This window comes from Hevea brasiliensis, chromosome 6 (genome assembly GCF_030052815.1).
Source record: "Hevea brasiliensis isolate MT/VB/25A 57/8 chromosome 6, ASM3005281v1, whole genome shotgun sequence".
Taxonomy (NCBI): domain Eukaryota; kingdom Viridiplantae; phylum Streptophyta; class Magnoliopsida; order Malpighiales; family Euphorbiaceae; genus Hevea; species Hevea brasiliensis.
This window is the reverse complement of record NC_079498.1, coordinates 65,660,200-65,686,136: the sequence shown is the minus strand read 5'-3', so window position 1 is coordinate 65,686,136 and position 25,937 is coordinate 65,660,200. Positions and strand designations below refer to the sequence as shown.

The 25,937-nt window shown below is 35.3% G+C and overlaps 1 protein-coding gene and 1 non-coding gene across 4 annotated transcripts; both read right to left on the bottom strand.

The window, feature by feature from the left end:
- Positions 1 to 8,647: 8,647 nt before the first annotated feature.
- On the bottom strand, positions 8,648 to 16,892 carry LOC110653949 (nascent polypeptide-associated complex subunit beta). 3 transcript variants are annotated; one of them, XM_021809764.2, is made up of 7 exons: positions 16,735 to 16,880; positions 16,534 to 16,651; positions 15,359 to 15,426; positions 14,769 to 14,917; positions 14,627 to 14,683; positions 9,073 to 9,111; positions 8,648 to 8,970 (listed from the first exon to the last, which is right to left on the bottom strand). In XM_021809764.2, the coding sequence occupies exons 3-7, from the start codon at positions 15,424 to 15,426 to the stop codon at positions 8,795 to 8,797; spliced, it is 489 nt and encodes a 162-aa protein (XP_021665456.1). In that variant the 5' UTR covers positions 16,534 to 16,651; positions 16,735 to 16,880; the 3' UTR covers positions 8,648 to 8,794. The 3 variants fall into 3 exon arrangements, with proteins under 3 accessions (XP_021665456.1, XP_021665457.1, XP_021665455.1); XM_021809765.2 differs by having other exon boundaries at positions 16,553 to 16,651; XM_021809763.2 differs by lacking the exon at positions 16,534 to 16,651 and having other exon boundaries at positions 16,735 to 16,892.
- An 8,499-nt stretch (positions 16,893 to 25,391) lies between these two features.
- On the bottom strand, positions 25,392 to 25,498 carry LOC131181152 (small nucleolar RNA R71). Its single transcript, XR_009149780.1, has one exon. It is a non-coding gene; the product is annotated as a small nucleolar RNA R71 (small nucleolar RNA).
- Between the last annotated feature and the right edge of the window lie 439 nt (positions 25,499 to 25,937).

Below are 25,937 nucleotides of genomic sequence, written 5' to 3'. Positions count from 1 at the left end.
TAGGCCAACTCTGGAGGTGTCACAGTACACGGTGTATCCTTCACCACTTATAGGTAGTGTCAACACAGGGGCGGTGGTTAGACACTTCTTAAGCTTCTGGAAGCTCTTCTCACAGTCATCTGTCCAAATGAATGGAACATTCTTCCGAGTTAACTTAGTTAGGGGAGCCGCTATCCTGGAAAAATATTGCACAAAACGCCTATAGTAGCCGGCTAGACCCAGAAAACTTCGCACCTCAGTGACTGTTGTAGGCATAAGCTAATCAGTTACAGCTTTAATTTTCTTGGGATCCACTTGAATGCCGTCACTAGAAACCACGTGTCCCAAGAATGAGATGCTTTCTAGCCAAAATTCACATTTCGAAAATTTGGCATACAGCTGTTGCTCCCTCAAAGTCTACAACACCATCCTCAAGTGCCACACGTGTTCCTCCTCGGTCCGAGAGTATACCAAAATGTCATCTATGAATACGATGACAAAGAGGTCCAAAAACGGCTTGAACACCCTATTCATCAAGTCCATGAAGGCTGCTGGTGCATTAGTGAGTCCAAAAGACATCACCAAGAACTCATAATGACCATATCTTGTCCTGAATGCCGTTTTGGACACATCCTCATTCCTGATTCTCAACTGATGGTAGCCTGATCGCAGGTCTATCTTGGAAAAGAATCTAGCCCCTTGGAGCTGATCAAACAAATCGTCGATCCGAGGAAGTGGATACTTGTTCTTCACAGTCACCTTGTTCAGTTGTCTATAGTCAATACACAACCTCAATGACCCATCCTTCTTTCTCACAAATAGAACAGGAGCACCCCAGGGTGAAGTGCTCGGACGTGTAAAACCCTTGTCCAAAAGCTCCAGTAGTTGCTCCTGTAGTTGCTCCTTTAGCTCTTTTAATTCTGCTAGCGCCATCCTGTAAGGCGGCATTGATATGGGGTTTGTACCCAGCACAATATCAATGCAAAACTCTATTTCCCTTTCCGGTGGCAATCCTGGAAGCTCTTCAGGGAAGACATCCATGAATTCTCTAACAACAGGAACATTTTCCATGTTGACACCTTCTACAGAGGTATCTCTCACCAATGCCAAATACCCTTGACATCCACGCCTTAACATTTTTCTAGCACTAATTGCTGACACCAAGTTATATGGAGCCACGCTCCTGTCACCATCGAAGCTAAACTCTTCCACACCGGGTATGTGGAAATATACCTTCTTGTTCCTGCAGTCTAAAGTGGCATAATGAGTTGCCAACCAATCCATCCCCAAGATTACATCAAAATCAATCACTGGTAGAGGAACCAAGTATGCTGGGAGGATCTTTCCATCCACCACTACTGGGCTACCCGGAAAAACCATATCTACATCTATGTTGTCACTAAGTGGGGTTGCTACCGACAAAGGACATTCTAAGGTTGTAGGGTGTCTACCCAATCTCATGGCAAACACAGGGGAGACAAATGAGTGCGTAGCACCCGGATCTATCAAAACACGAGCCTCATAGGAACAGACTAGAAGAATACCTGCCACAACTGCATTGGAAACCTGTGCATCCTGGTGGGTCAGGGTGAAAACCTGAGCTTGACCCCTACCCTGAGTGGCAAAACCCTGATATTGACTTCTACCTCCTGATCTGCCTCCAAATTCACGTCCCCCTTGTCCTCAGCCCTATTGGCCACTAAACTGACTTCCTGCCATGCTGAAAGCACCCGGATACATCTGACGAGGAACATTTGCAACAGAACCCTATGACCCCATCTGTAACTCACTGAACACGGGGCATTCCCTAGCAAAGTGACCTGGTTGGCCACACCTGAAGCATACTCCTGAACCCATCATATAAGGTCCTGAATGTCCTCTTCCACACTGTGCACAAGGTGCCAAGGAGGATCCTGAACCAGACCAGGCTGCTGTACCTAAAGCGTGACCACCGCTTTGGATCCGCACTCAGTGCGAACCCTCGGGATTTGTGTCTAAAACCACTCTTCTTGTTCCTACTTCTTCCTCTGAAATTACTCTGGCCACCACTATCTGGAGCACCCATATGGGGAACACCTGAAGAACCCTCTGCTCTATTTTTCTTTGCTCTTCCGCTGTCATCCGCAGCATAGCTAATCTCTATCTGTCTGGCTCGATCAACTACCACATCAAACGACTGATCAGACATCATGGCCAGGTTTGCATACCTCCTGTCAAGCCCCTTTAGGAACCTCTTCACCTTCATAGTTTCTGTAGCAACTGTTGTAGGGGCATACCAGCTCAACTCAAGAAATTCTGTAGCATATTCATCTACAGACCTTCCATTCTGTCTTAAGGCCTCAAAGGCCCACTGCTTTTGATCCTTGAAGCTTTCTAGCACAAACCGATTGATGAACAGTTCCACAAACTGAGTCCACGACAAGCTCTCCATCTGAGGTAATATGTAGTCGTTCATCCATTGTCTAGGCATAGGCCCCATGACATGCTGCATACACTCTATTAGTCTTCTATCAGTCAACTGTAATTCTGTTCCTGCCTGTCTGCAAGAATCCAAAAACAGATATGCATCGTCTGATACATCATAAGTACCAGTCACCAACTTCTTGAAATTGATGATCTGTTTGTAAGGTTCCCCTCTTGGTGCAGTGGACTGCTGCTGCTGTGGATGGTGGACCATATACTGCGCCATCATGTCGATGGTCCTCTGCAAACCAGCTAGAGTAGCTGCCATGGGGTCCATGGGACCCTATGCCATGAAAGACTGATCCTGAACTATTGGCAGCTGCTCTTCTACTTGAGCAGCTCTAGGCCTCCTACCCCGCCTCCTCGGGGCAGGCGCCTCATCCTGTGCTGACACCTCGTCAGGCACATCTGGTTCTGGTGCAGTGGCAGCTCTCCTGCTTCTACGCATTTTCTTGAAATTCAGCAGCATTAGCCCACAAAATTCAAAATTACTCCTTACACAGCTCTATGACTCATATTTACACACAATATATGAAGCAGAAACTAGAAGCAAAGATGATAATGCAAGACGAATGTGGACCCTATTTTTCCGCATGTGACTCCTAGTAGACTCTTCCCAACACTTTAGATAAACATTCCCTAAGAATCTGGAGCCTAAGCTCTGAATACCACATTTGTCACGACCCAACCTATGGGCCGGACCGGCACTAGGACCTGGGCCAACCTAAAGCCCCCGAGGCCCGTAGTAAGCCTAACTATTCACTTAACCCAACTCTAAGGCCCATTTGGGCCCAATTTCAAGAAATCAACCTGACAGAGTCCGGCCATAAAATGGACCTTTCAACGGGGAGTTTTTGACTCACCCGACCTGTAAACACAATAAATACTCAATTGGGGAGCTCAGCTCACCCTCCACATACTCATCAGCATAAAAATAAATGGGAGCTCAGCTCCCTCATCCAACCCATCAAACATGCATGGGATATTAAGTTTACAGGTCCAAAATAATAATTTAGTTTACAGACCCATATCAAATAAACATTTCTAACACATGCGAAAATTCTAAGATTTAACAAGTTTATACAAACGTTAATAATCGACCTACGAGGAAGAAAGCAGGTTAATCTCAAAAATATCCTCCTGTGGCCTGAAAAAAATATTGAACAGGAGTAAGCGTTCGACTCAGAGAGTAAAATATCAATTTTAACCATAATCTCTATAACTATCTAAAACTAATGCACCCTGTAGAGTGAAATGCAACATCAATAACATCTTCACATCATAACATCATAAAGGTAATTTGGAGCACTCACACACCCAGTGATATCAATCATAATATATGGGAGCTGATCTCCTATACAGCTATCATAAATCCAACCTGGTGCCAGTGAAGAACTCAAGCCGGACTTTTGCTTAATAAACCAAATCGGGGGTCCCAGCGAAGAACTCAAGCCGTGACTACCCCCCGAAGGATCGGGTCCCAGCGAAGATCTCAAGCCATGACTACCCGTCCTATCCATAGTCCACACCACATCACACGCACGCCAACGCACGCACACTGCTCCAAATTATCACAGCAACATACATGGCACTTTCACAGTTATGAATGCAACATAAATCGTGCCTAAAGTTTATCTACATAGATATATGCATATAAGTGATGCATGGGCATGCTTGAACATATAATAATAGTGAAATTACAATTAAAATTAATATTTTACTCACAGACTTGACAACGGTTACTGTGGCGGCTGGGCGGAGGAAGAAGGCTGTCCCGGCTCACCTGACAATTACATTACAATTATTTAATACAAATGACTCAATACAAATCAAGAAAAGACCAAATACGTCCTAAGTCGTGCCGAAAATCCGGCAGTCTCCCTTATACCTAGGACCTACCCAACCTGCAAAAGGGCTCAAAACACACTTCTATATTCACAACCCATATATCCATAATTCAATCTCATCACACAGCCCCTCCTGGGCCCATCAAATCAATCATCCATCACAATATGTAAAATTTCAATTTAGTCCTTATAATTGATCATTTTTGCAAAAACTATCCAAACAAGCTCTAAAAATTCTAAAACTTTGCCCCGCAGTCCTTAGTAATATTACTAGGCTATTGCAAAAGGAATCATAATTTTCTGAGCTACCACGAATATTTTATGGATTTTTAATCCTATTTAAGCACTAGAAAATTACGAAAAAGCAAGGTTCGAGTTTACCTTTGCCGATTCCGACTCCTGAGACGCGCTCGGGACGTCTGACAATGGGGGGGTAGCCAAAACCTCGGTCCAATTCGGAGACTTTTTCGGTAACGAGTCTGTCGGGCCGGAAATTCACAGACCCGGTCAACTGTCGAATTTCCACGAATTGAGGATTTCTACACGAAGCCCACGACATGGGGGTTAGTACATAAAATTTTTCAGAATTTTATAAGCTCATTTAATGCTCAAAAAGACACTGCGAAGTTCCGTGGAACTCACCGAAAAACGGTGTCGGAAAAATTCAAAATTTATGTCGCCGCGAAGCTCTCGACGAGTTGAGCGCTCTGGTACTCTCGGTTTTCTCGTGGGATTCACGGTTTGCGAGAAATCTAGCCCGAAAGTCAAAATGGGCTAAAACTTCCCGGATAAAAATTGGACAAACCGCTCGATGGATTTCGGTGTTCTTGATGTCTATGGAAAGCTCTCGACGAGTAGATGATTTTAGACACAAGACCCAGTCCGATTGGTGGCCGGATCGGCCGAATTTCAGCCAGGAAGTCGAGGAGTCGCGCGTGTGCTGCGCGTCATTTCTGGAGCCGTTTTCCGGCTTTCCAGGCGACGGCCGACCGTGGGGGAGGGCTGAGGTGGCGCGCCGGCGAGGTGGGGAGGCAGGGGAGGTGGCGGCGCTGCAAGGGGAGGAGGGAGGAGAGAGAAAAGAGAGACAGAAAGGGAGGAGGTCGGACGCACGCGGGGGAAGGGAAGAAGAAAAAGAAAAGGCCGGTCCGATTCGACCGGTCCTATCCGGTCCGGTTCGATTCGGTCGGTTCGATTCATGATACAAAATTTTGAATTTTTACTCTGCATCGGGACCGAAAACGAAGTCCAAAATTTCTGAAAAAATTACAAAAAACTCAGAAAAATTCGTAGACTCCAAATATATTTTTAGTTTTTGCCACGTGGTCTTTAAATTAATTTTTAAAAATCATCAAAGTTTATATTTTCGAAAAATCGAACCCGATTTTTAAAATCTGAAAAATCTCAAAAAAAATTTCTAAAATTTAAATAAAATTAAAATACCAAAAATACTCATAAAATAATAAAATTTAAAATTTTGGGGTGTTACAACCTATAGATTCCTGGTTATAAGGGAGTTATAAGTTATGAATAAGAATGTAAATGAAAAGACCAGTGGGGCTCATTCTATGCTTTGGCACTAAATATAAGAGAAACACCTTGTCTATGCCCTTGGCTAGGGGTGTGCAAATGGTCGATTTGGTTTCGAACCGAACCAAACCGATAAAACCAAAAACTGAAAATTAAAAATTTTAAAAACCGAATCGACCTATTAATAAGAGAAAACCGAACCGAATCAAACCGATAAATATCAGTTCGGTTCGATTTTAAACCGATCAAACCAAAATTTATAAAATTTCATATTTTTAACATTAAATCTAAATAATAAAAACATAAAAACAAAAAAAATAGAAATCAAAACTAAAAAATCTTAAGATTCGGTTCGATTTTCTTTGATTTTGGTTTGGTTCGATTCGATTCAATTCAATTCAGTTCGATTTTCTTTGATTTCCTATATATATATTAATAATTTCGGTTCGGTTCGATTTTTTTATTTTTTTTATGGAAATAACCGAACCGATTAACCGAAATTATCAAATTATAAATCGAACCGAACCGATTGAATTTTAAAATCGAACCGATTGAATTTTAAAACCGAACCGATTGAACCGAATTGAATCGGTTCGGTTCGATTTTTCTGTTTAAACCGAAAACTGCTCTCCCCTACCATTGGCAATGCAACAAATGTTATGTTAATGGAATCAATGGTGACATGACTACCTCAATTCGATTGATTAATTGATCGATGTCAAATCATATGTATGTTTTGCATCACATGCTTGAATTTTATATATAGGTGCTTTTAATACCTATGTTCACCAAGACTCCCAACTCAAGAGAAGATTCTAATAGATAGAGACCGAACTCCAATTAGTAGGGACAGAAAAGTGAAGTTTAAACAAGATGTATCTTATTGTGCATTCTATAAAATGTATATTGATATTGGATTGTGCTTTGCCTTTTAGTTATATTGTAGTGGAAGCTGAAGATTATTATATTTAATTGTAAGACTGGACAAGAGCCCTAGTCGTACTACATATAGTTATGTTATGGCCTATGATCCATATTGTTACAAAGACAGGTATGTATTGCCATGGTTATGTGGGCCCTTTTGCCAATTATAAGTATAGGTGTAAAATTGCTACAATTCCAATGATCTTATGTCTACCCAACCAATAATAGCAGACTAAGTGTGGGTAGTGACGGATCCAAAATTTTAGTATAGAGAGGCTTAAATAAAATATATGATTTGTTAATAAATTATTTAGATGTTGATTGAAGGAATTAATTAACTAATGATGAGAATTATTTCATAACTATAAAATAAAATTTATATAAAATTATTATTAAACTCACTTAAAGTTTTTAAAACCCTTAAGATCTCATTTTCATCAAAATTTAATACAACAATAGAAAAAAAAAATTTAAAAATTACCATTAAATCTTTAAAAAATTTTAAAATTTCAAGGGCCAAATGCCCTCTTGGCCCACTCTTGGCTCTGCCCCTAAGCGTGGGTTGTTACAATGAGGTTAAAAAAAGCCCCCATAAGACGATTGTCACAAGATCTAACAACCAATGACAAAACAAATAAAATTCATCAACATTAGATATTTGTTCGAGAAACTTCCCTCGAGGAAGAAGCCATCTTTGTGTCTTAAGATACTCTAGAATTAAACGAATAATATGCAAGCATGTTAACTACCTCAAGAATTCATCAACCTAGAACTAGCGAATGTGTCCAAACTACGATCAAGGAAATGCAAATATGAGATCAATCTCTCAAATCAAACTTTAGGGAGGGACAAATGATATGGTCTAAAATAAGTCTTACCGTCGAGATATTTACATGTGTCACTCGTCGATCCAAATTAATACAATTTGAGGCATCTTCTTGCTATTCCGCCGGGATGACCATGAGCCAAGAAAGGTCATAGGAATCAAGACATAATCAATACAGCTCACATGGTCAAGCGTTGATCTTAGTAGGACCTCTGCTGTTGATGCTACATAAAGCTCATTGGGGATTCCCTAAGAAATCCCCACAAAGGAGCATATACCAAAAGTCCCATCATTTCAACGATCAAACTCCAAGCGAGCTTAGCCATGCCGAAGCTATGCAATCACATAATTACAATTGCTTCAATCACTATATCCCATCCAATCACCATGTCGCCTAGCCAATATAAATAGAAGAGACAAAGGCTCAAACAAGGGGAGATACTCTTTTAGGTTCTTGCATCTCTGATCCTTATGCCGACTTCATATCCTTAGAACAGGAACCAACTTAACCATTAAATGTTTTACAATGGGGAACCCACCGACCTCATCACAAGTCATAACCAACCATCTTGCGTATTGCATGTTCCACACATTAAATCCTCAAAGTCTTCGTATTTCCGACCGGCATCAAATACTGCTTAATCCCATGGTGTTTAATGTTAACCTGAACGCAGGTGGGAAAATCAATTCTTCAGGTTATACAATTTCTCTTGGTTGTAAAACGAGCGGGGATAATCAGTTTGATCTAGTTATTTGTGTCGTTTCAGTTCTCATTTTATTGTTTTTCTTGGATTTTATTTTGTTATTTGTATAGTTAAAGAAAAGAGATTGTCTAGGAGAGAATGCGTCAAAATCAGTTGACCGCAAATAATAGTTGGAAAGTCCATTAGTCAAAAAATACAATAAAAATTAGACCAAATTTAAGGGGCCAAATTAAATTCCATTCATTTGATAATCCAACCAATCTTTTAATGTACTGCACTTGTCTTGGTGGCTTAAACAGGAAGAACAATAATTTTTTAAGATCTACAGCGGTCTATACGGTGATATAAAATTGATGACAGGCACCAATATGGTAAACTAACAACCAATCAGAAATTTCTCAAATATAAATTGGATAAAAAAAACAAATCATCTGGTGTCTCTAGAACATACGATAAACAATCAACGTTACAACTACAAAAACATAGGAAGTATATAAAATACCACAAAATACCTTTATATCTCCCTACGCAGCAGCATTACCCTCTTCTGCAGCAGCCTCAAATGTCTCCCCAGCCACAAGATCTGGGATCACCTCATCATCATCATCCACTTGTGCTGTGGTTGCTGTAGCACCTGCACCTGGTGCCTGCTTCTGGATCTGCTCCGCCAACTTCTTCAAGTTGTCCAAATTATCAGGACCTATAGATCAGCAGTTAGAAAATAGAGTTAGCACATGACAGTCAAGTACCAAATTACAAATCCAAAAAATTTACTTTATAGCAAAAATTTGAATGTGCATACCCAAATGGCTGAGAACTTGAGGGAGAATATCCTGCAATTCTGAAGAAGAAGGAGAAGAAGAAAGTGAATACTCATTATATCCAAAGCAATATAAGCTAAATTGCAAACAACTTGGGATCCGGGAATGTTTAGACTTGGAAATTTAGAATTGGGGTCTAGATTTCATCATGGCTACTAGAGAGACATCATAAAGCACTTTGATACAATGTTTCCGCAATTTTAGGATTCAGATAAAATTATATAGTCTATAGATTTTTGGAAATAGACGAAAACAGGTGCCAAAATTCTTGCTTTGGATTTGAGAATCTCAGGGTCTGTTTGCTAGTCCAAAACAGATTTCTGATTTCTACTGAAAATTTTCAAACTTTTCATTTTCTATGGAAAACTTCGATTACATGTTCATTTGTTGAAATCGTAAGTATGGATTTATAATTAAAGCATGGATTTTTCTAATTATCTTTTCACAATTACTTTTCACAAAAGAGTAAACACAAATGAACTTGAAACGAAACAATTGAAAAATGAATGTTATTTTTCTATTAAAAAGATTTATTAATTCATTTATTAGGGATTTTCATTAAGTTAAAATTATTATAATGTAAATAAAAGGCACTATACTTAAAAAAAAAAAAAAGAATATTATTATGGACACTTAATAACTAAAAATGAAAAGGAAAAATGAAACTAATAAATAAAAATAAAAAGAAAAAAAAAACTCGTAAAACCAAACATTGCAACTTGAGAAAGAAAAAAAGAAGGGCCCAAACTTGTAGGAAACTCAAATAGCTTAATAGGAAGACAATAAAAAGAAAAATTTGAAAAGGGTGTGCTTTGAGTCTGGGATTGAAACCACAACCCAAGACAAAGAACAAAGAAAACATAGAGGAGCTTCCATGTTTATACTTGTAATTTAGAGAACTGGAAAATTAATTTTTAGTTTTCAAGTTTGAAAAATTTTACATTTGATCGCACTTTTCAGTTTTCTTGAAAAAATTTTCCAGAAAACTGCTCTAGTTTTTTCACATGTAAACACACCCTCAATTTTTTTCTTTGTGTGATTTTATTTAGGCTTTCCTTCGTCAACATGCAAAATCATATGCAGGTTCAAACTGATCTGTTTGGTGTCTGCAGCAGATTAGGGATTGATAAATGAGAAATTTTAGAATTGACTTCAAAGAAAAAAAGGGTTTTTTATGCGAAGTTGATTTAGGATTCTTGAATATCTGAATGCTTGACAAAAGAATAGCACCATCAGAATCCAAGAAGAAAACTGAATTAAGGAAAATAGGAATACTGAATTAAGGAAAATAGGAATAACTGCAAAAGAAGGAAGGAGAGAGAGAGAGAGAGAGAGAGAGAGAGAGAGAATTACAGGCAGATATGCTTTCAAACTAATTCTATCATCAAGCCTACAACAATTTAAATTGTAAGTGTAGTTATCCCATTAGAATTAGTTAACCAAATAAGAGAATTCTTACTACACATTAACAGGAAGCAAACAAATCCTAAAAAGAAAATTCCCACAAATTTTCTAAATAACAACAAATTTTGCATTTCTTATATCAAATAATTTAAAAAAAAAATTGACTGTTTGCATCAATTTCCTACCAAGGATTCCAATTCCAGTAAGAATAAGGTATTTAAAGAATCTCTTTATAAACATACTGTTGTAACCAATCATTTTGGTACAATGAAATGGATATCAATGTTCAGGAGAATGCTAAAAGCTTTTGTCTCTTCAGGATTACGTGTGGTTTGAGTTCTGATGTTAACAAGACTTTAGGGGCAGCACATAGTTACTAAATGAGGTGTGCATCAAGGCTCAGGTGCAAGGTGCACAGGCCACAACCATATCGCCTCAAACACCAAAAGTTGGTGACCCTCCTGAGGCGCATGCCTAGGCAAGCCTCTATGAGATTTAAGGCTGCAAATGTGTTTTTCTTTTTTCTTTCAATTGTTATTTGATTTGAAAATCTTCACTATTTAATTAACTTTCCATTGGAGTGAAATCATAGGGATTTGTCAAATAACAATAAACTATCTAATAGGAGACAGTGCATTGTTAGAAGCTATGTCAACCAAGGCAATCGTCTCTCCTAGAGTTGGGATTACCATTTACTTAATTCCTTGTAAAATCTGCACTGTTGAATTGAATTTCTATTGAGAGTGAAATCATAGGGATTCGTCAAATGATCACAAATTATGTTACAAGGGCTTTTAGCTACCAGAATTCTACATTCCCATCTAAAATCACTTCCCAGGTGGATTTCCAGGTAATAGATTCAAGGAAAATGACACTATCATTTTTTATTAGAATATAAGTTTCTTTGAAATATTTTGCAGGTCAATAAATAAAATTAAACAAAAAAGTGTAATGAATTACTATAGTACCTCTAACATGAATTCATTTTATTTACCTAAGTTGTTAATCTATAAGTTTTTAAATTAATATTTAATTACGTGATTGATGGAATACAAAATGTATGAAATTTTTAAGTTGAATCAAATTCAACGCAAGATTTTAATATCATTAGAAAAAAAAAGTGTACATTGCTTTTTTTCCAAAAGATGAAAAAATATATAGTCTTGTTATTATATAACAAATAATACTTATAATGCTTTATGTTGGTCCAAACATAATTGTAATTAAGGACAATATTTTTTATATAATTTTTCTAACATAACATTCCCATGGGGATGTAACTTTCCCAACCTTTAGGATGGGAAAGTTGTGGTGGGAACCACCAGTTCATGAAGTAACTTTCCTGGGAAAACAATATTCCCATGCAAACCAAACATAGGAATGCCACCTATAAGAGAAATTACAATAATAGAAACCAAGTCAATTAAGGTAATTGTCTCTCTTAGAATTAAGATTACCATTCACTTATTTCTTGATATAGGTTTCCAATGTTTGTATGTGAAAGATGTATGTATCAGCTCAAAATTAGGAAAGTAGTACATTCAATTTCAAAAACTTGTTACTTTATAAGTGAACTTACCATGAAATCATGTGTACCAAGTCAAAAAATAAACAAATAAAAAAAAATAAAAGAGAAAAAAAGGCACAAGAGGTTTTTTTTTTTTTAAATTTGTTAAGCCTATCCTATTCTTCACTCCCTTTTCTTCAATCCATCTAGTTGCCTCTGATTGTCCCTTTTTTCTTTTGTTTTTCTCCTTTTCTCACTCCCTTTTCTTCAGCCTGCATTTGCTGCCTCTCTTTTTTCTCACCTTTCTTTTTAGAATAATCCATTAACCATTAAACTAATTTGCATGAATTGATGATTGTCTATTATGCTTATATTGTCTATTAAAAATAATTTTTAGCTAAATAATCAGAAGAATTCTAATTATTTCATGCTGTTAATATGAACTGTTGTATTCTTTTCTCACCTACCTGTGCCTTGCACCTAGGCTCCAAGACCTCTTGAGGCTTAATGTGCCTTGCACCTTTAATAACTATGGGCACAAAGAATTCTAAAGTGATGTATTTCACAAGAAATTTCATTAGAGTTCCATAACTTATTTTTGTTTCTTCAAATAAACTGAACTCATTGATCAATTAACTTCAAATTTGCCAAAAGTATTCCCTAAATACCGTTCATGACATCAATGGGGTGCAGAAATACGACTATAAAACAGCCATATACGGTCAAACCTTATTTGCTTCATCTTCCTTTTTTATCACTTATTTTAAAGAAATCTTTCTGATTTTTCCTGTATTAGTTTTTGACTTCACCTGAACATTTACTAACTGTCCTACTTGATGTTATTAAACAACTCAATACTGTCAGAAACCATCTTCTTTGTCTTCACTTTTTTTCAGTATCAACTTTGATGACTTTCTAATTATAATTTTTATTCTTTCATCTCAGTGTTGTCACGAGGCACCCGGGCGCTTGCCTAGCCTCCTGGACGAGGCAAAATCTAGGCACCTCACCTGGGAAGGCTCCAAGCAAAGCATCTTCAACTAAGCACTGCCTAGGCGCCCAAGCGAGGCATCATCAGGCACCCCTAGGTGAGAAAAAGGCAAGAAATTTAAAAAAAAAAATTGAGAATGAGAAAAGCTAACTTGATTTGTTTTCACCTTTTAGCATCTACAAGATGACTAGATAAATAGGATTTTGAGTTTGCATGACATAATGAATGAAATTTGGCAATTTATTGATTATGTAATATGTAAGACTTTTTACATCTTATATTTAATTATTTATTATTTTAAAATAAATTAATGCCTCACTTTGCTTGGGCAAGTGCCTAGGCAATAGAGAACCTTCTCGCCTTAAGGGCGCCTAGCCCTTTTGACAACACTATTTCATCTTGGCCTGTATAATGTTGCTAACCTTCCTAGCTTTGAGGGCATGGCACAAGTATATATCATTAACAGACAAAATTATAACAGCAAATAGGGGTGGCCACGGTTCAGTTTCAAACCGAAACCGAACCGGTTCTGAAACCGGACCAAAACCAGTCAAAATCGAAACCTGTTTCGAACTGGACCGAAATTGTCCTTCTATGATTTGGTTCAGGTTCATATTTTCCAGGAACCATGAATCGACGATTCCAAACCGAATTAAACCGACGGTTCTGAATCGGACCAAACCGGCGATTTAAATACAAAAGAATTCAATAAACACCTCACCCCACTCCTAATTCATTTATATATATCATTAGTTCTTGACACAATTATTCTTTACACTCTCTTTAAATCTTAATACTTTTTCAATTTCTCTCAAATTCTCTAAACAATTATTTTCCACACTCCTTTTAATTCCTAGTACTCTCTCAATTTTCCTACTTTATTATTTTATTTGCTCACTGAAATTTTCAATACTATCTCAATTACTCTGTTATTATTTTATATCCTCAATAAAATTTTTAATACCCTCTATTTTAATTTTTTTTTCTTTTTTATACTTTTTTAATTATCAATTATCATATAATTTTTAAAAAAAGGCAAGCAATAGAACTAGAAATTTTGAGTCCTCTAAATCCTAAAGGAATACATAAGCAAAATTAAGTTCATACACTTTTTTCTAATTTCTTAGAAAAAAAATTAATTTCATCTATAATTTTTAATTAAGTTCAAGCATTTGCTTATTAAATTTTTCTTAAAGATAAATTATTTTCATTCTCTTTTTTCTTATTTTATTTTGATTGAAAGATTTCTAAGAAAAATTAAAATATTTTTACAAATATAACTTAAATTTCGAACCAATAAAATTTTTTTCTAATTTTTTTTGTCTAAGTCACCGTTAAACCGCCCCTAAACTGCTTCCAAACCGTCCTTCAAACCATTTTGAACCATTCTTTTTTGAACCGCCCTTCAAACCGTTTAAATCAAAGCTTGAACCGAAACCAACGATCCAGGAACCGTCTCCCAAAAAATCCCCTAACAGTTTGGTTCAGGTTCATGATTTCATTGAACCTGAACGGCGGTTCAGGAAACCGTAACCGGCAATTCCTAAACCGTGGCCACCCCTAACAGCAAATACAAGCTATTGAAATAATAATCATGTAATGTCTAAAGGCGATACAAGTATTAGAAGCATACTCTTGGTCTGTGGAGATCCACTAACAACCCATGTATTGGCAGCAATGGATGCTTGAACTGCAATAAAAATGTAAAAGATATTCTACCATGAGCGGCGTGAAAGATGTGAATAAATCAATCCATGTGCAGAGTGCGGCTTCACCTTTGGGATTTACAAACTGGATAACTATATCATCCTTGAATATGTTGACTTCCTCAATTGCAGGAATAGCATTCACTCCAATTCTCTTCAGCGTGCTCTGGAGCCTTTTGTCATCTGTAGTAGTAGTCTTGTGTACAGCCTTCTTCTTTCTGTGGTAAGAAGCAAAGATTTAAAAGAAAACTTGCAACCAAGCAATAACAGAAACTCAACATAGGTTAAAATAACATTGGCAAAAATCAAAAGTTGACAGAACTTAAATCTGAAGTCAACGTAAATGATATTAAAGTTGCCATGCATTGTAAGACATCAGACATGCATCAATGACACCATACCAGCGCCAAATCATTGACAATACCATTTGAACAGTACTAAAATGGTACAATTAATGTCAGAGAAGTTCAGATGGAGCAAGAATATAAAAACACAATACAAAGAATCCATTCACTATCACATTCAGCTGAATAGCTGCACTAGCCTTGATAATTTTACAGCTGTTATGCTTCTTTTTTCTTTAAGCTGCTTTCGTAAAACTTGATATGGCATACATTGTGAGATAAATTCCAAGCTAGAAATCAGAATACACTTCCCACCTTCTCATGCTGCCCTTCCCACCAGTGCGAACTGCACCAGCCATCTTCATAAGCTTCTCCCTATTCATCTGCATAAAATTAAGGAATAAAAAAAAATTATATCACATTGACCGATTACAAACAATTAACTACAACATTAAGAAAAAGTAACCAAAGGACATTAGCTGCATATAACTTAGAGACTTCCTGGCAATGCAGCATTTAGATAGAGGAGGAGGAGGAGGAGAGGGTGGGAGGGGGGGGGGGGGGGGTGGTGGTGTTGGGAAGGAGAGGAAACAACCCAAAATCGAAGGCCCCATCTGCTCACACTCACAGCAGTTCATTAGTATGGTTTTAGTTCCATTTACCAAAGAAGTGATCTACTACTCATAGTTACTTGAACCCAAGGATACTCAGATATGGATAGTGTTTTGTGAAGAATCTATAAGATTATGGATTAGAAGCATGAGAATGCATCACTATAATAACAAATTTGGCTTATGTTTAACAGAAAGGTTGGGTTTCTAGCATACATGTATCAAGCATGATTAAATATACATATAACCTTTACTCTAATTAAGATTAACCTCTTGTTTGGATCCTTAATTGTGCAAGAGAAATGAGGAGAAATTGAACAAGAGAAACGAAGAGAAAAGAAAAGAAAGCAAATGCTTCCTTGCTTGGATAGATTATTAAAATGGTACAATTTCTCTCTTAAAAGAAAAGAAGGAAAAAACTATTTTGCCCTCAATTTTTCTTATGTCTAACTATGGAATAAGGACATTTAAATAATTTTAATAATTATTCTCACATTTCCCCTCATTTTCCTCCAATTTGGAGTGAAATATTTGGAGAGAAAAAAGAGAAATCGGGAAATCAGATTTATCCTCCTTTCTCCTTATTTATCCTCCTTTATCTTCTCTGTTTATTGTCCACACTAGAGAAATTGGAGAGATTCAATTTCTTTCCTTTTCTTTTCTCTTCTCTCCATTGTAAGTGTTTTAAGGGAAATAATCATCACATCCCGGAAACCAAAATCATCACCACACATCAATATTAAACTAATTACAATTAATTAGGAGCCAATAATCTGTATATCGAAGATACATAAAACACAAACATATGTCTAAGAAAATATCTTAACATACAATGAACAGATATAATTTCTTATTAAGAAAGGGAAATTGAAAAATTACGAAACAAGAGTGAATTTACAACTTCCTGGGGAAAAGTTCCCAGCTTTTTGGACTAATGCCGGGACTCGACAACAATGTTACTCAAATGGGGGTGTGCCCTACTCAAATGGGTGTGCGCCTGAGTTAACCTCGAAGAATTGAATACCAGTTTCATATGAAAATTCAAAGAAGAATAGAAAAGAAGAAACAAAGAAATCGTACCTATGCAATCTTACAGAGGACAGGTGGGTAGGCTGCAGGAACGGAAGGTAGGGGGTGAAATGAAAAATGAGAGCGAGCCGATGGAAACACACAGCGAGACCGCGAGCGGCTGCAGATGAGGATAAGTGGAGAGAGGTGTTAAAGGGGTTTTTCAAGAGTGGGTTGTAACCCTACATCTAAAACGACCTCGTTTTGATTTTAAACTACATCGTTTACAATAAAATAAAATTAAAAAAGAAAAACAATTAAATGTTAATTTCTAACAAAATAAAAATTAAAAAAGCTAAGCTAAATTTAATGAATGTTTTAAAATTATGGATAACTTTAAATTGGTATCACATTGTTTCACATTTGCGTGTATATATATATATATATATATATATATATATATATATATATATATATATATATATAGTAATTTTTTAAATTAATTTATGGTATAATTATTTAAGAAAAACATTCTTTAATTCTTTTTACACATAAATTATAATTAATTTATGTAATTACTTTATTTAAAATATAGTAAAATTATTTTATTTATAAAAATAATTTAAAATTTATTGATGCTACTAGTTAAATAAATTGAATAATACTAAATTACTGCCTAATATGATATTACAAATTTGGACTATTTTAACATTTGATTCATTAGCCAAATTATTAAATACATTCTATTTTTTAAATTGATTTCAACTAATATTTCTAATTATTCTTACTTGCATTTAAATTTTTAATATAATTCTATTTTTCATGTATTTTTTATATTTTTCAGTTGAAAAAAAATTATTATTTACTTAAAACAAAAAAATATTCTAATGCAAGAAAAAAAAAAGCAAATAAAAAATAAATGGATAAAACAACCGCTAATCACTTATACTGAAGATTTGAAAGGTAACTCTCAATTTTTAGGAAAAAAATTGCATTAACTATATAAAAGAATGTAAATTATATATTTGTGTGACACCTCTTACCCGTTTACAGTGTATTCAAGCAAGGCATGTCATATAGTGTGCCGGAGCACGTTATCTTATCTTATTTCAATTACAGTTCTTGATTTATTGATTTAAAGACTTTTAAGTGAAACTCATACCATTTATGTCATTTATCGAAATTTTGATTAATTCGAATGTCTGTAAATTTTACAGAAAATCCGGTAGAATGCCGGCTATAAATTGAAAAAACAATTCTTCAAAACCTATTAAAAACACTCCCAATATGTTCATCATATTCTCAACTTCAATAACCATCAATAAAATTTCAACAATTCTCAACTGTTCAACACAATTTCATACATCCCATTCATATTATAATCAAACTCAATTTCCTAGAGAAATACTCAAAATGTTATTTATTAACATAATTTACAACTAATTACACCAGTCTATAAGTACATGAGTTTATAATGTACATGACAAAATAATAATTTAATTACAAAATCCAAAATACAAAATATCTAATGAAGCCTAGTGGCCCTACCAAAATGCACAGTAGTGGAGGTGACTCTGGACTCGATATAAATCTGAATGCTCACCCAGTCTGAGGTTTGCTGGGCTCTCTATCTACATCTCCAGTACCTACGAGTGGCAAATAGTGACGCGCTAAACAATACAACTTAGTGGTGCCAGTAATAAATAAAAATAAACCACATAATTGAATATATAGGCATTATGTTGATATTTTATGCAACTGGACTTTTTGGAAATCATTAACAATATTATTAAATTCAATACTTTTTATGTTTATTATTTTGATAATATTTAATTAAGACTTATTTTAGTTGCCCAAGTAACTTATGCAAATTGACTGGGTTGGATAAACGGGTAAACTGGCACTGGGTACCTCGGGCCGTCATACCATCGGTCACAAAGTGTCTCCAGGTATGCAACAGAATAGCTAACAAGCTATAACAAGCATCAGGCACAAGGCCAAGTGTGTCGAGCATAGCAAAATGGCCATAGGCCATAATATCATGAAAGGGCATAAAATGTCATAAATCACGAAATGGCACAAAGCCATATGCAGTACTGCTATCGGAACCCTATTGACATGCCAACCTATTCAAACCAATCATTCTAGGCATACTAGGGCATATTACAAAATTAATTGTTTAATTCTTTGCACTTAATGTTTAGTGGTTACTATTCACCTTACTATTCATACATAAATGTTGAATTTTTCATACATAATAGTTATGTTAGTTCTAATTACATCAAAATCTCACATTTTGGATTTTAGACTTGTTGGCATTAATGGTCAATCTCAAATCAAAGTTCATTAAAAGTTATTTCAAATTTTCAGATTTTATTTACAATGTTTACTGTTCTATTGGACCAATCTACAGTGGGAGTTTAGTTACACTTCCTTCATCAAAATTGTTCCTTAATATGTCTTCTTTAATTTTCTTTTTGAATCACTCCATTTAGAGTTTTGTAGCTCAAGTTATGGTCTTTTTATCATAACTGATCAAATTGGTCCAGGTCCAGAATTTCTGGACAGGATTTGGTTCTGGCAATTTTGGTGTCCTAAATTTAGCTGGCAATTTGAATTGGTTATGGTTAGAATTTAGGTTTCTGTTCTTCATAAAAGTTGTTCTAAATTGTCTTAGCTTTCCATGAGCTTAAAAGTCAGATCATTTGGATCTCTCTACACAAAGTTATGGCCAACTAAACAAATACTATTTATTTGGTCAATTTTCCAAGTCTAGAATTATGGTACCCGGATTTAGGCAATTTTTAGGTCAATTTAAGTTAGTCTTCTGGGCAGGGTCCCTTCATAAAAAATGTGGCATTATGTGTCTAATTTCACCTCTAATTAGCTTTGCACCAATTAGAGCTACACAAGTCAAGTTATTGTAGCCTAACCACACTAGACTTAAGTCCAGAAATTCTAGCACAACAGGGGTAACATACCAAATCAATTCTTAATACCATGATTCATTCTAAATTAGGGTCAATTCATCTCAAATGGTCACTAATTGACCATTAGAACCTCAATTCCACAACACATAAGCAAAACCCTAATTAGCCCCAAACCCTAATTCCCAAGTTCACTAATCTTGCACACATATACAATTTAGGATTTCAATTCACCTATATACATCAAAAGGCATCTCTACACCAATTTAATTTCATTAAAAGCCATTAAACCCAATTATGTTCATGGTTGCCGAAAATTAGAGAGTGCCCTAACATGTTTATTTTTGTTCAATTTTCACAAATCCTAACTCAATTCATAGTCCTAACAAGGAATTTAAAAAGAGAGAAGAAGAAATGTACACTAACCTCAATTGGAGTTTTCCCAACTTGTTAAAACTCATTCCTTTCTACTTCTTTTTGCTTCTAGGCACCTTAGCAAGGTTAGAAATGAAAATTTAATGAAAGTGATTAGGAGAAATATGGTGAGAATCAAAGGTTATGCAAGGTAGAAGGAAGAGCAACAATGGAGGGAGGAGAGAGATGGATTTCGGCCAAGTGAGGAAATGGAGAAGAAGAAGCTGATTTTTATTTGTTTTTATCCTCTTTCAATTGTTTTATGTAAGCTTGTTGAATGGTGATTGGTTGGGAAATTTTTATTGCATAATGGTGACATGTGTATGATGTTATAATTGAGTTTTAAATTTCATTTTGTTTTCTTTTTCTTTCTCCTTTCTTTACTCATTTTTAATTAATTTTTCACCAATATTAATTCACATTTTATGTAATAAATCTCACTTACTTAAATGGACAAGTTGGTCAAAAATCATCTCTGGAGGTGAAATGACTAAAATGCCCTTCATGTAGCTTAATGAGCTAAAATTGTCTGTACCGTTTGATTAAATTTTTCTTGTATTTTCTTAATAATATATTGTCATTAAAACCTCAATAACCCTTTCCTAGAGTCCCAAAAATTATTTTACAGATTTTTTCTCAAGTTTAGGGTTACTAACTGTCTTCACAGTTGCTTCCCGTTAGGTCACCCATCGCTGGAGCACCGGCTCATTTAACCTTGTTGTGTTTTGTTGCTTAAATTTTTTTTTCTTACTATTATTTGATTTATTTATGACTCCTCGCTCTAGTTTAAATATGGTTCCAGACATTCTGACTGTCCGGACAGACATTAGTCACTGGAACAATAGAATGTACGGACTATCTAAAGTGATGGCGTTACAATTTGGATGATTTATATAAAGAATGTAGATTTACTTTATATTAATTGACTACAATATAATATTAATTTGATTTGATTTGTTTTGATTTAATTCACAATTTATGCGAGTTTAACTCTTTTTTATAAATAAAAATTAATTATTTTAATTATGTTGTATAGCATGAGAAAAGTAAAATAAGAATTAATAATAATAAATTAAGTTACAAAATAAACTTATTATGAGATGTAACAATATATTGTTAAATTATAATTTAATTAGTTATTAATGAGTGAGTGATTGAATTATAAATCAAGTAGGAAAGACATTAATAATTTGATTATAAAAATAAATGGAGAAATTAGTAGACTCTCAAAGGAAACTCAAATAAATAATGTTAATATATTTATTTGATTTGTTTTAATTTAATTTAATTTATAATTTGTGTGATTTCAATTCTTTTAACAAATTAATTTATTTTAATTTTATTTTTCTTGCTCTTAAATACATAATAAATGATGGAGTGAGAAAAATGAAGCTAATAGCAATAAAAAAAAGTTACAAAATAGAATTATTATGAGATGTGATAATATATTTTTAAATTATTATTTAATTAATATTAATGAGCTAGTGATTGAATTATAAATCAAGTATGAAATGCCTCTTTGCATCAATTACAAATAGAAAAATAAATAGAGAAATTAGTGGGGACTAAAGACAAATAAATAGTATTAGAAAATAGTAGTAATATAATGGTGGAAAATAAAATATTAATTTGAGACGTGGTGACACTGGTTTAAGGATAATTCTAGCACAAGCCAGTATCCTTTAAGATTTAACAAACTTTTCTTAATATTATTGCAGGGAAACAACAATCAATAGAAATATATAAATAAGATTTGTGAATCGACACTAATAACTCTTGAAAGAATCAATAAAAATAATAAGGCAAATCAAAAGAATTACAAGTAATTAGATTAATAGAGAATACTTAATGAGAAGAAAACAGTTTGGTATATGTCAAACAACAAAAGATATTAATTATTTTTAAGTAAAAATAGAGAAAATCCAATCAGAATTAGGCCATTAAATCATTGCTAATTGAAAAAATGTTATTTTTTGTAATAACCCTAATTTTAAAATATAAATTTTATATTTTTCATATATAGTATTTTAATATTGTTTTTAATATTATCTAACTTGATTATTATTATTATTATTATTATTATTATTATTATTATTATTATTATTATTATTATTATTATTATTATTATTATTATTATTATTATTTTCTTGTTTTTGCATATCAAGACTAAATTTGAAGGCTTTATTTATTATTAAATTAAATTAAATTTAGTTTAATTATTTCATTGAATTAAATATGTTAATTGAAAATTATAATTGTATTTTAATATTAGTTATTGATTTAATTTTATATTCTATTATTTTATATAAAAAACCCTGCCTAATCAGGAGGAGAGATAACCCTCCCCCCCTCCCTCCCAATCCTCGATCTCCATCACGCTCTCTTTTCCCCTCTCTTTCTTCCCTTTGTTCTCCTCCTTTGCCAGCCAGACTTCATCTGCGACCACCCCCAGGAGGCAAGGCGAGGCCTCAGTAACCTAGCAGGACCCATCGACGATGAGGGAGACTCATCGAACAGTGAGAAAACAGGGAGAAAATGATTGCCGGCGCATGACGTCGAGGCGATTTCCAGGCCATTTTTCGACCATTTTTGTTGGCCTACCGGCATGGGAAGGGTGGCATTTGACTCCTGGGACCACGGGCTTCCTATTCCGACCAGCGGTGCCCTGTTCCATGGAGGTTTCGAAGAGAGAGAAAGAAGAGAGAGAAAACGATGGCAGTAGCTTTCTGGCTAATTTTTCGACAATCCAATCATTAGATTGGAAATCCGAGACTACTGATGGACTTAGGGCGACGAGATCTTCAAAATGAGATCAGCCTCGCTCCAATCGGATATCTTTTGAAAAAGGTGATCATCAGACGGTGCAAATTACTTGGTTAGAATTCTAAAATTTTTGGATTCCCAAAAATTAAAAATTAATTTCATGATAATTATTAACAATTTTTAGGCATAATTTAAGTGCGATTAGATTGAAGATAGTTCACCGGCCCCAAGATCGCATTTTGGGCCAAATCCGGCTGTTTGGTGGCCTGTCTCAGAACGTAGTCGATATTATAGTCAATCCTAGCATTTTCAGACATTCTGGACTCGTTCTAGGTGTCAGATTTAGCACAGGTAAACTCGAACTCTAAGTTGCTCAATTTTTACCTCATACTTGATACACTTGAATTGTATAGATATTTTTAAGCATATTTGCATTCTATTTCATAGCATTTAGGCAAGTATTCTAATACATAATAGTTGATTTCATTAGTTTTCGTAATTTCTATTGTAAAGCCCTTAATTCCATTTTTTTGCATTATTTCAGGTGTTTGGGTGAAGCTACAGAAGTATAGGAGTGCAAAAAAAGCTTGGAGGAGTCAAGAGACAGAGAATTGCTGCTGATACAAAGTACATGGGTCATGTAAACCAAGCCCTAGACCCGTGTAAATCTCTGCCAGAAGAAAGCCAAGAGAATCAATAAGAAACACAAGTACACGGGTTGTGTAATGAGACCCGTGTAAGTCTCTGCCGAATGCAAACTTGAAGAAACTTATGGGAACAACAGTACATGGCCCGTGTAATCTGGCCCATGTAGTTGGCACAGACCTGTGTAACTTTCTGTGCCAAAACAAGACCACGCGATCCTCCTCCAGCAAGTTATACGGCTCTACTTTGCGGGACCCGTGTAGTGACATACAGGCCGTGTACTATGCTGCAGCTAGTTTTATAACTCGAATTGCCCTCCTGTTTTTGGATAAAAACAAGACTCCTAAGGCCTTTTGGACTCAAAGCAACGTAACCCTAGAGCAACCAATATAAATGGGGGTTGAAAAAGTCGACTGTCTTGCCTGGGGAGACTCATCAAGGTCTTTGTCGAGCTCCGTGACGCACTCAAAAGAAGTTCTCTAGCTGAAGTTTCACAAGATCAAAGCTGCAAACTATCTTCGGTTTATTCTTTTCATCTCCCTAGACAGATTTCTATTGCTTTATTTCTTTACATGGTTTTCTTTTTACTGTTATTATCTTTTATCATGATGTTTGTTGAACTCACCTTGAGTGAGTAGTTTCCTTATTCTAGATTTGGGAGAGTAATGCTTGTAATTATTATTATGGATGAACATTAAGTTTTATTTACTGGATTTGAGATTCGTTTCTTGATTTAATTTCTTGTGATCCTAATGCATGCTATGTGATGGTACCCACTTAGACATGATTGTAGATGTTGATTGGACTAAAAGGTGAAGATTAATATTAGAAAATCAAGATCTTGAACCTAGGAATTCTGACCTAGACATAGGCTGATACCTTTGTGGAACCTAAAAATTGGTCAAAGGTCTTAAAGAATTTTAATTAATTTGATCACCACGAAAGTAGGGTTTGAATTAATTAAAATACACCCTAGATGCCTTGAGAGAGGATTTAGGATAACTTAGGGCTAATTTCCATCAAAGAAAATGAACATCAATTCAGTAAGTAAACGAGATAACATCCCTAATAAGATTCAAGTGTGTGAAATCTTAACTCCAGGATTGTTCCAAAAATAGATTACTTCATTTTAAGTTTACTATTCTAGTGTTTAAAGTTAACGAACTTCATTCCCTAAAAATTCAATAGCCTAGATAGTCAAAATTACTGTATAGATTGGTACTTGCTAAACAAAGGTCCTCGTGGGAATGATACTCTACTTATCACTTTATTACTTGTTAGCGATCCATGCACTTGCAGGCTTGTAAAACCAGGCAAAAAAGTTTTTGGCACCGTTGCTAGGGATTCTTTGGTATAGTGATATCAAGCGATAGACAATTTAACTGATTTAGGCAATTATATTTATTATATAATTTTATTTTACTGGTTATATTTTTCTTCTTTTCTCTCAGGTTCTCAATCTGGTATATGACCAGAATAAGGCCAGAAGAAGAAATATTGGACTGTGATCCGGAGATAGACAGAACTCTGAAAGCCATCAGGAGGGAAAGGAAACATCAAGAGCACAGTCAAGGAGATCCTGAATTTCCAACCATGGGCGATAATACTGACATACTGAGACTCTTGAGAGATTACAGAGCTCCATCTGTCCAAGGATTTCAGCCCAATGTCACTAGACCCACAGTGGAAGCTAACAATTTTGAACTAAAATCAACATGGCTCCAAATGATTCAACAAACCCAGTTTGCAGGTTCGCCTACAGAAGACCCACACTATCACCTCCAGTGCTTTCTTACCCTATGTGATACATTCAAGATGAATGGAGTGTCTGATCAAGCAATAAGATTCATAGCATTCCCATTCTCCCTCTGGGACAGAGCAAGGAAGTGGTTACTTTCTTAACCAGCTGGAACATTCACTACTTGGGAGAATCTCTCTTAAGCTTTTCTAGCAAGGTATTTTCCACCGGCAAAGACTATAAAACTAAGGCCTGAGCTCAACACCTTCAGACAAAAGGAGGGAGAATCACTCTATGACGCATGGGAAAGATATAAAGATCTACAAAGAGAATGTCCACACCATGGTATAGAAGATTGGCTATTAGTGCAAAACTTCTGTAATGGGTTACGACCCTCTACAAGGAGCACAGTTGATTCAGCTGCAGAAGGTGATCTAATGGAGAAAACAGTGCCACACGCACTTGAACTTCTAGAAAGGGTGGCATACCATAATTATGAGTGGTCAAATGAAAGAGGAAATGTAAGGAAAACTACAGGAGTACTAGAAGTAGACGCTCTAAGCATGATAAATGCTCAATTTGATCAGCTCACAAGGAAACTCGAAAATATGCAAGCCAACGTAGTAGGTACAAACAGTCAACTTGAAGACAACTATGGAGGAGGATACGTGAGTTCAGAATACAGCAATTTCAATGAACCCTCCTCAGAACAGATGAACTATATGAATAATGGAGGAAACTTCAACCAGAGGCAGTCAAACAATCCGTATTCAAATACTTACAACCCT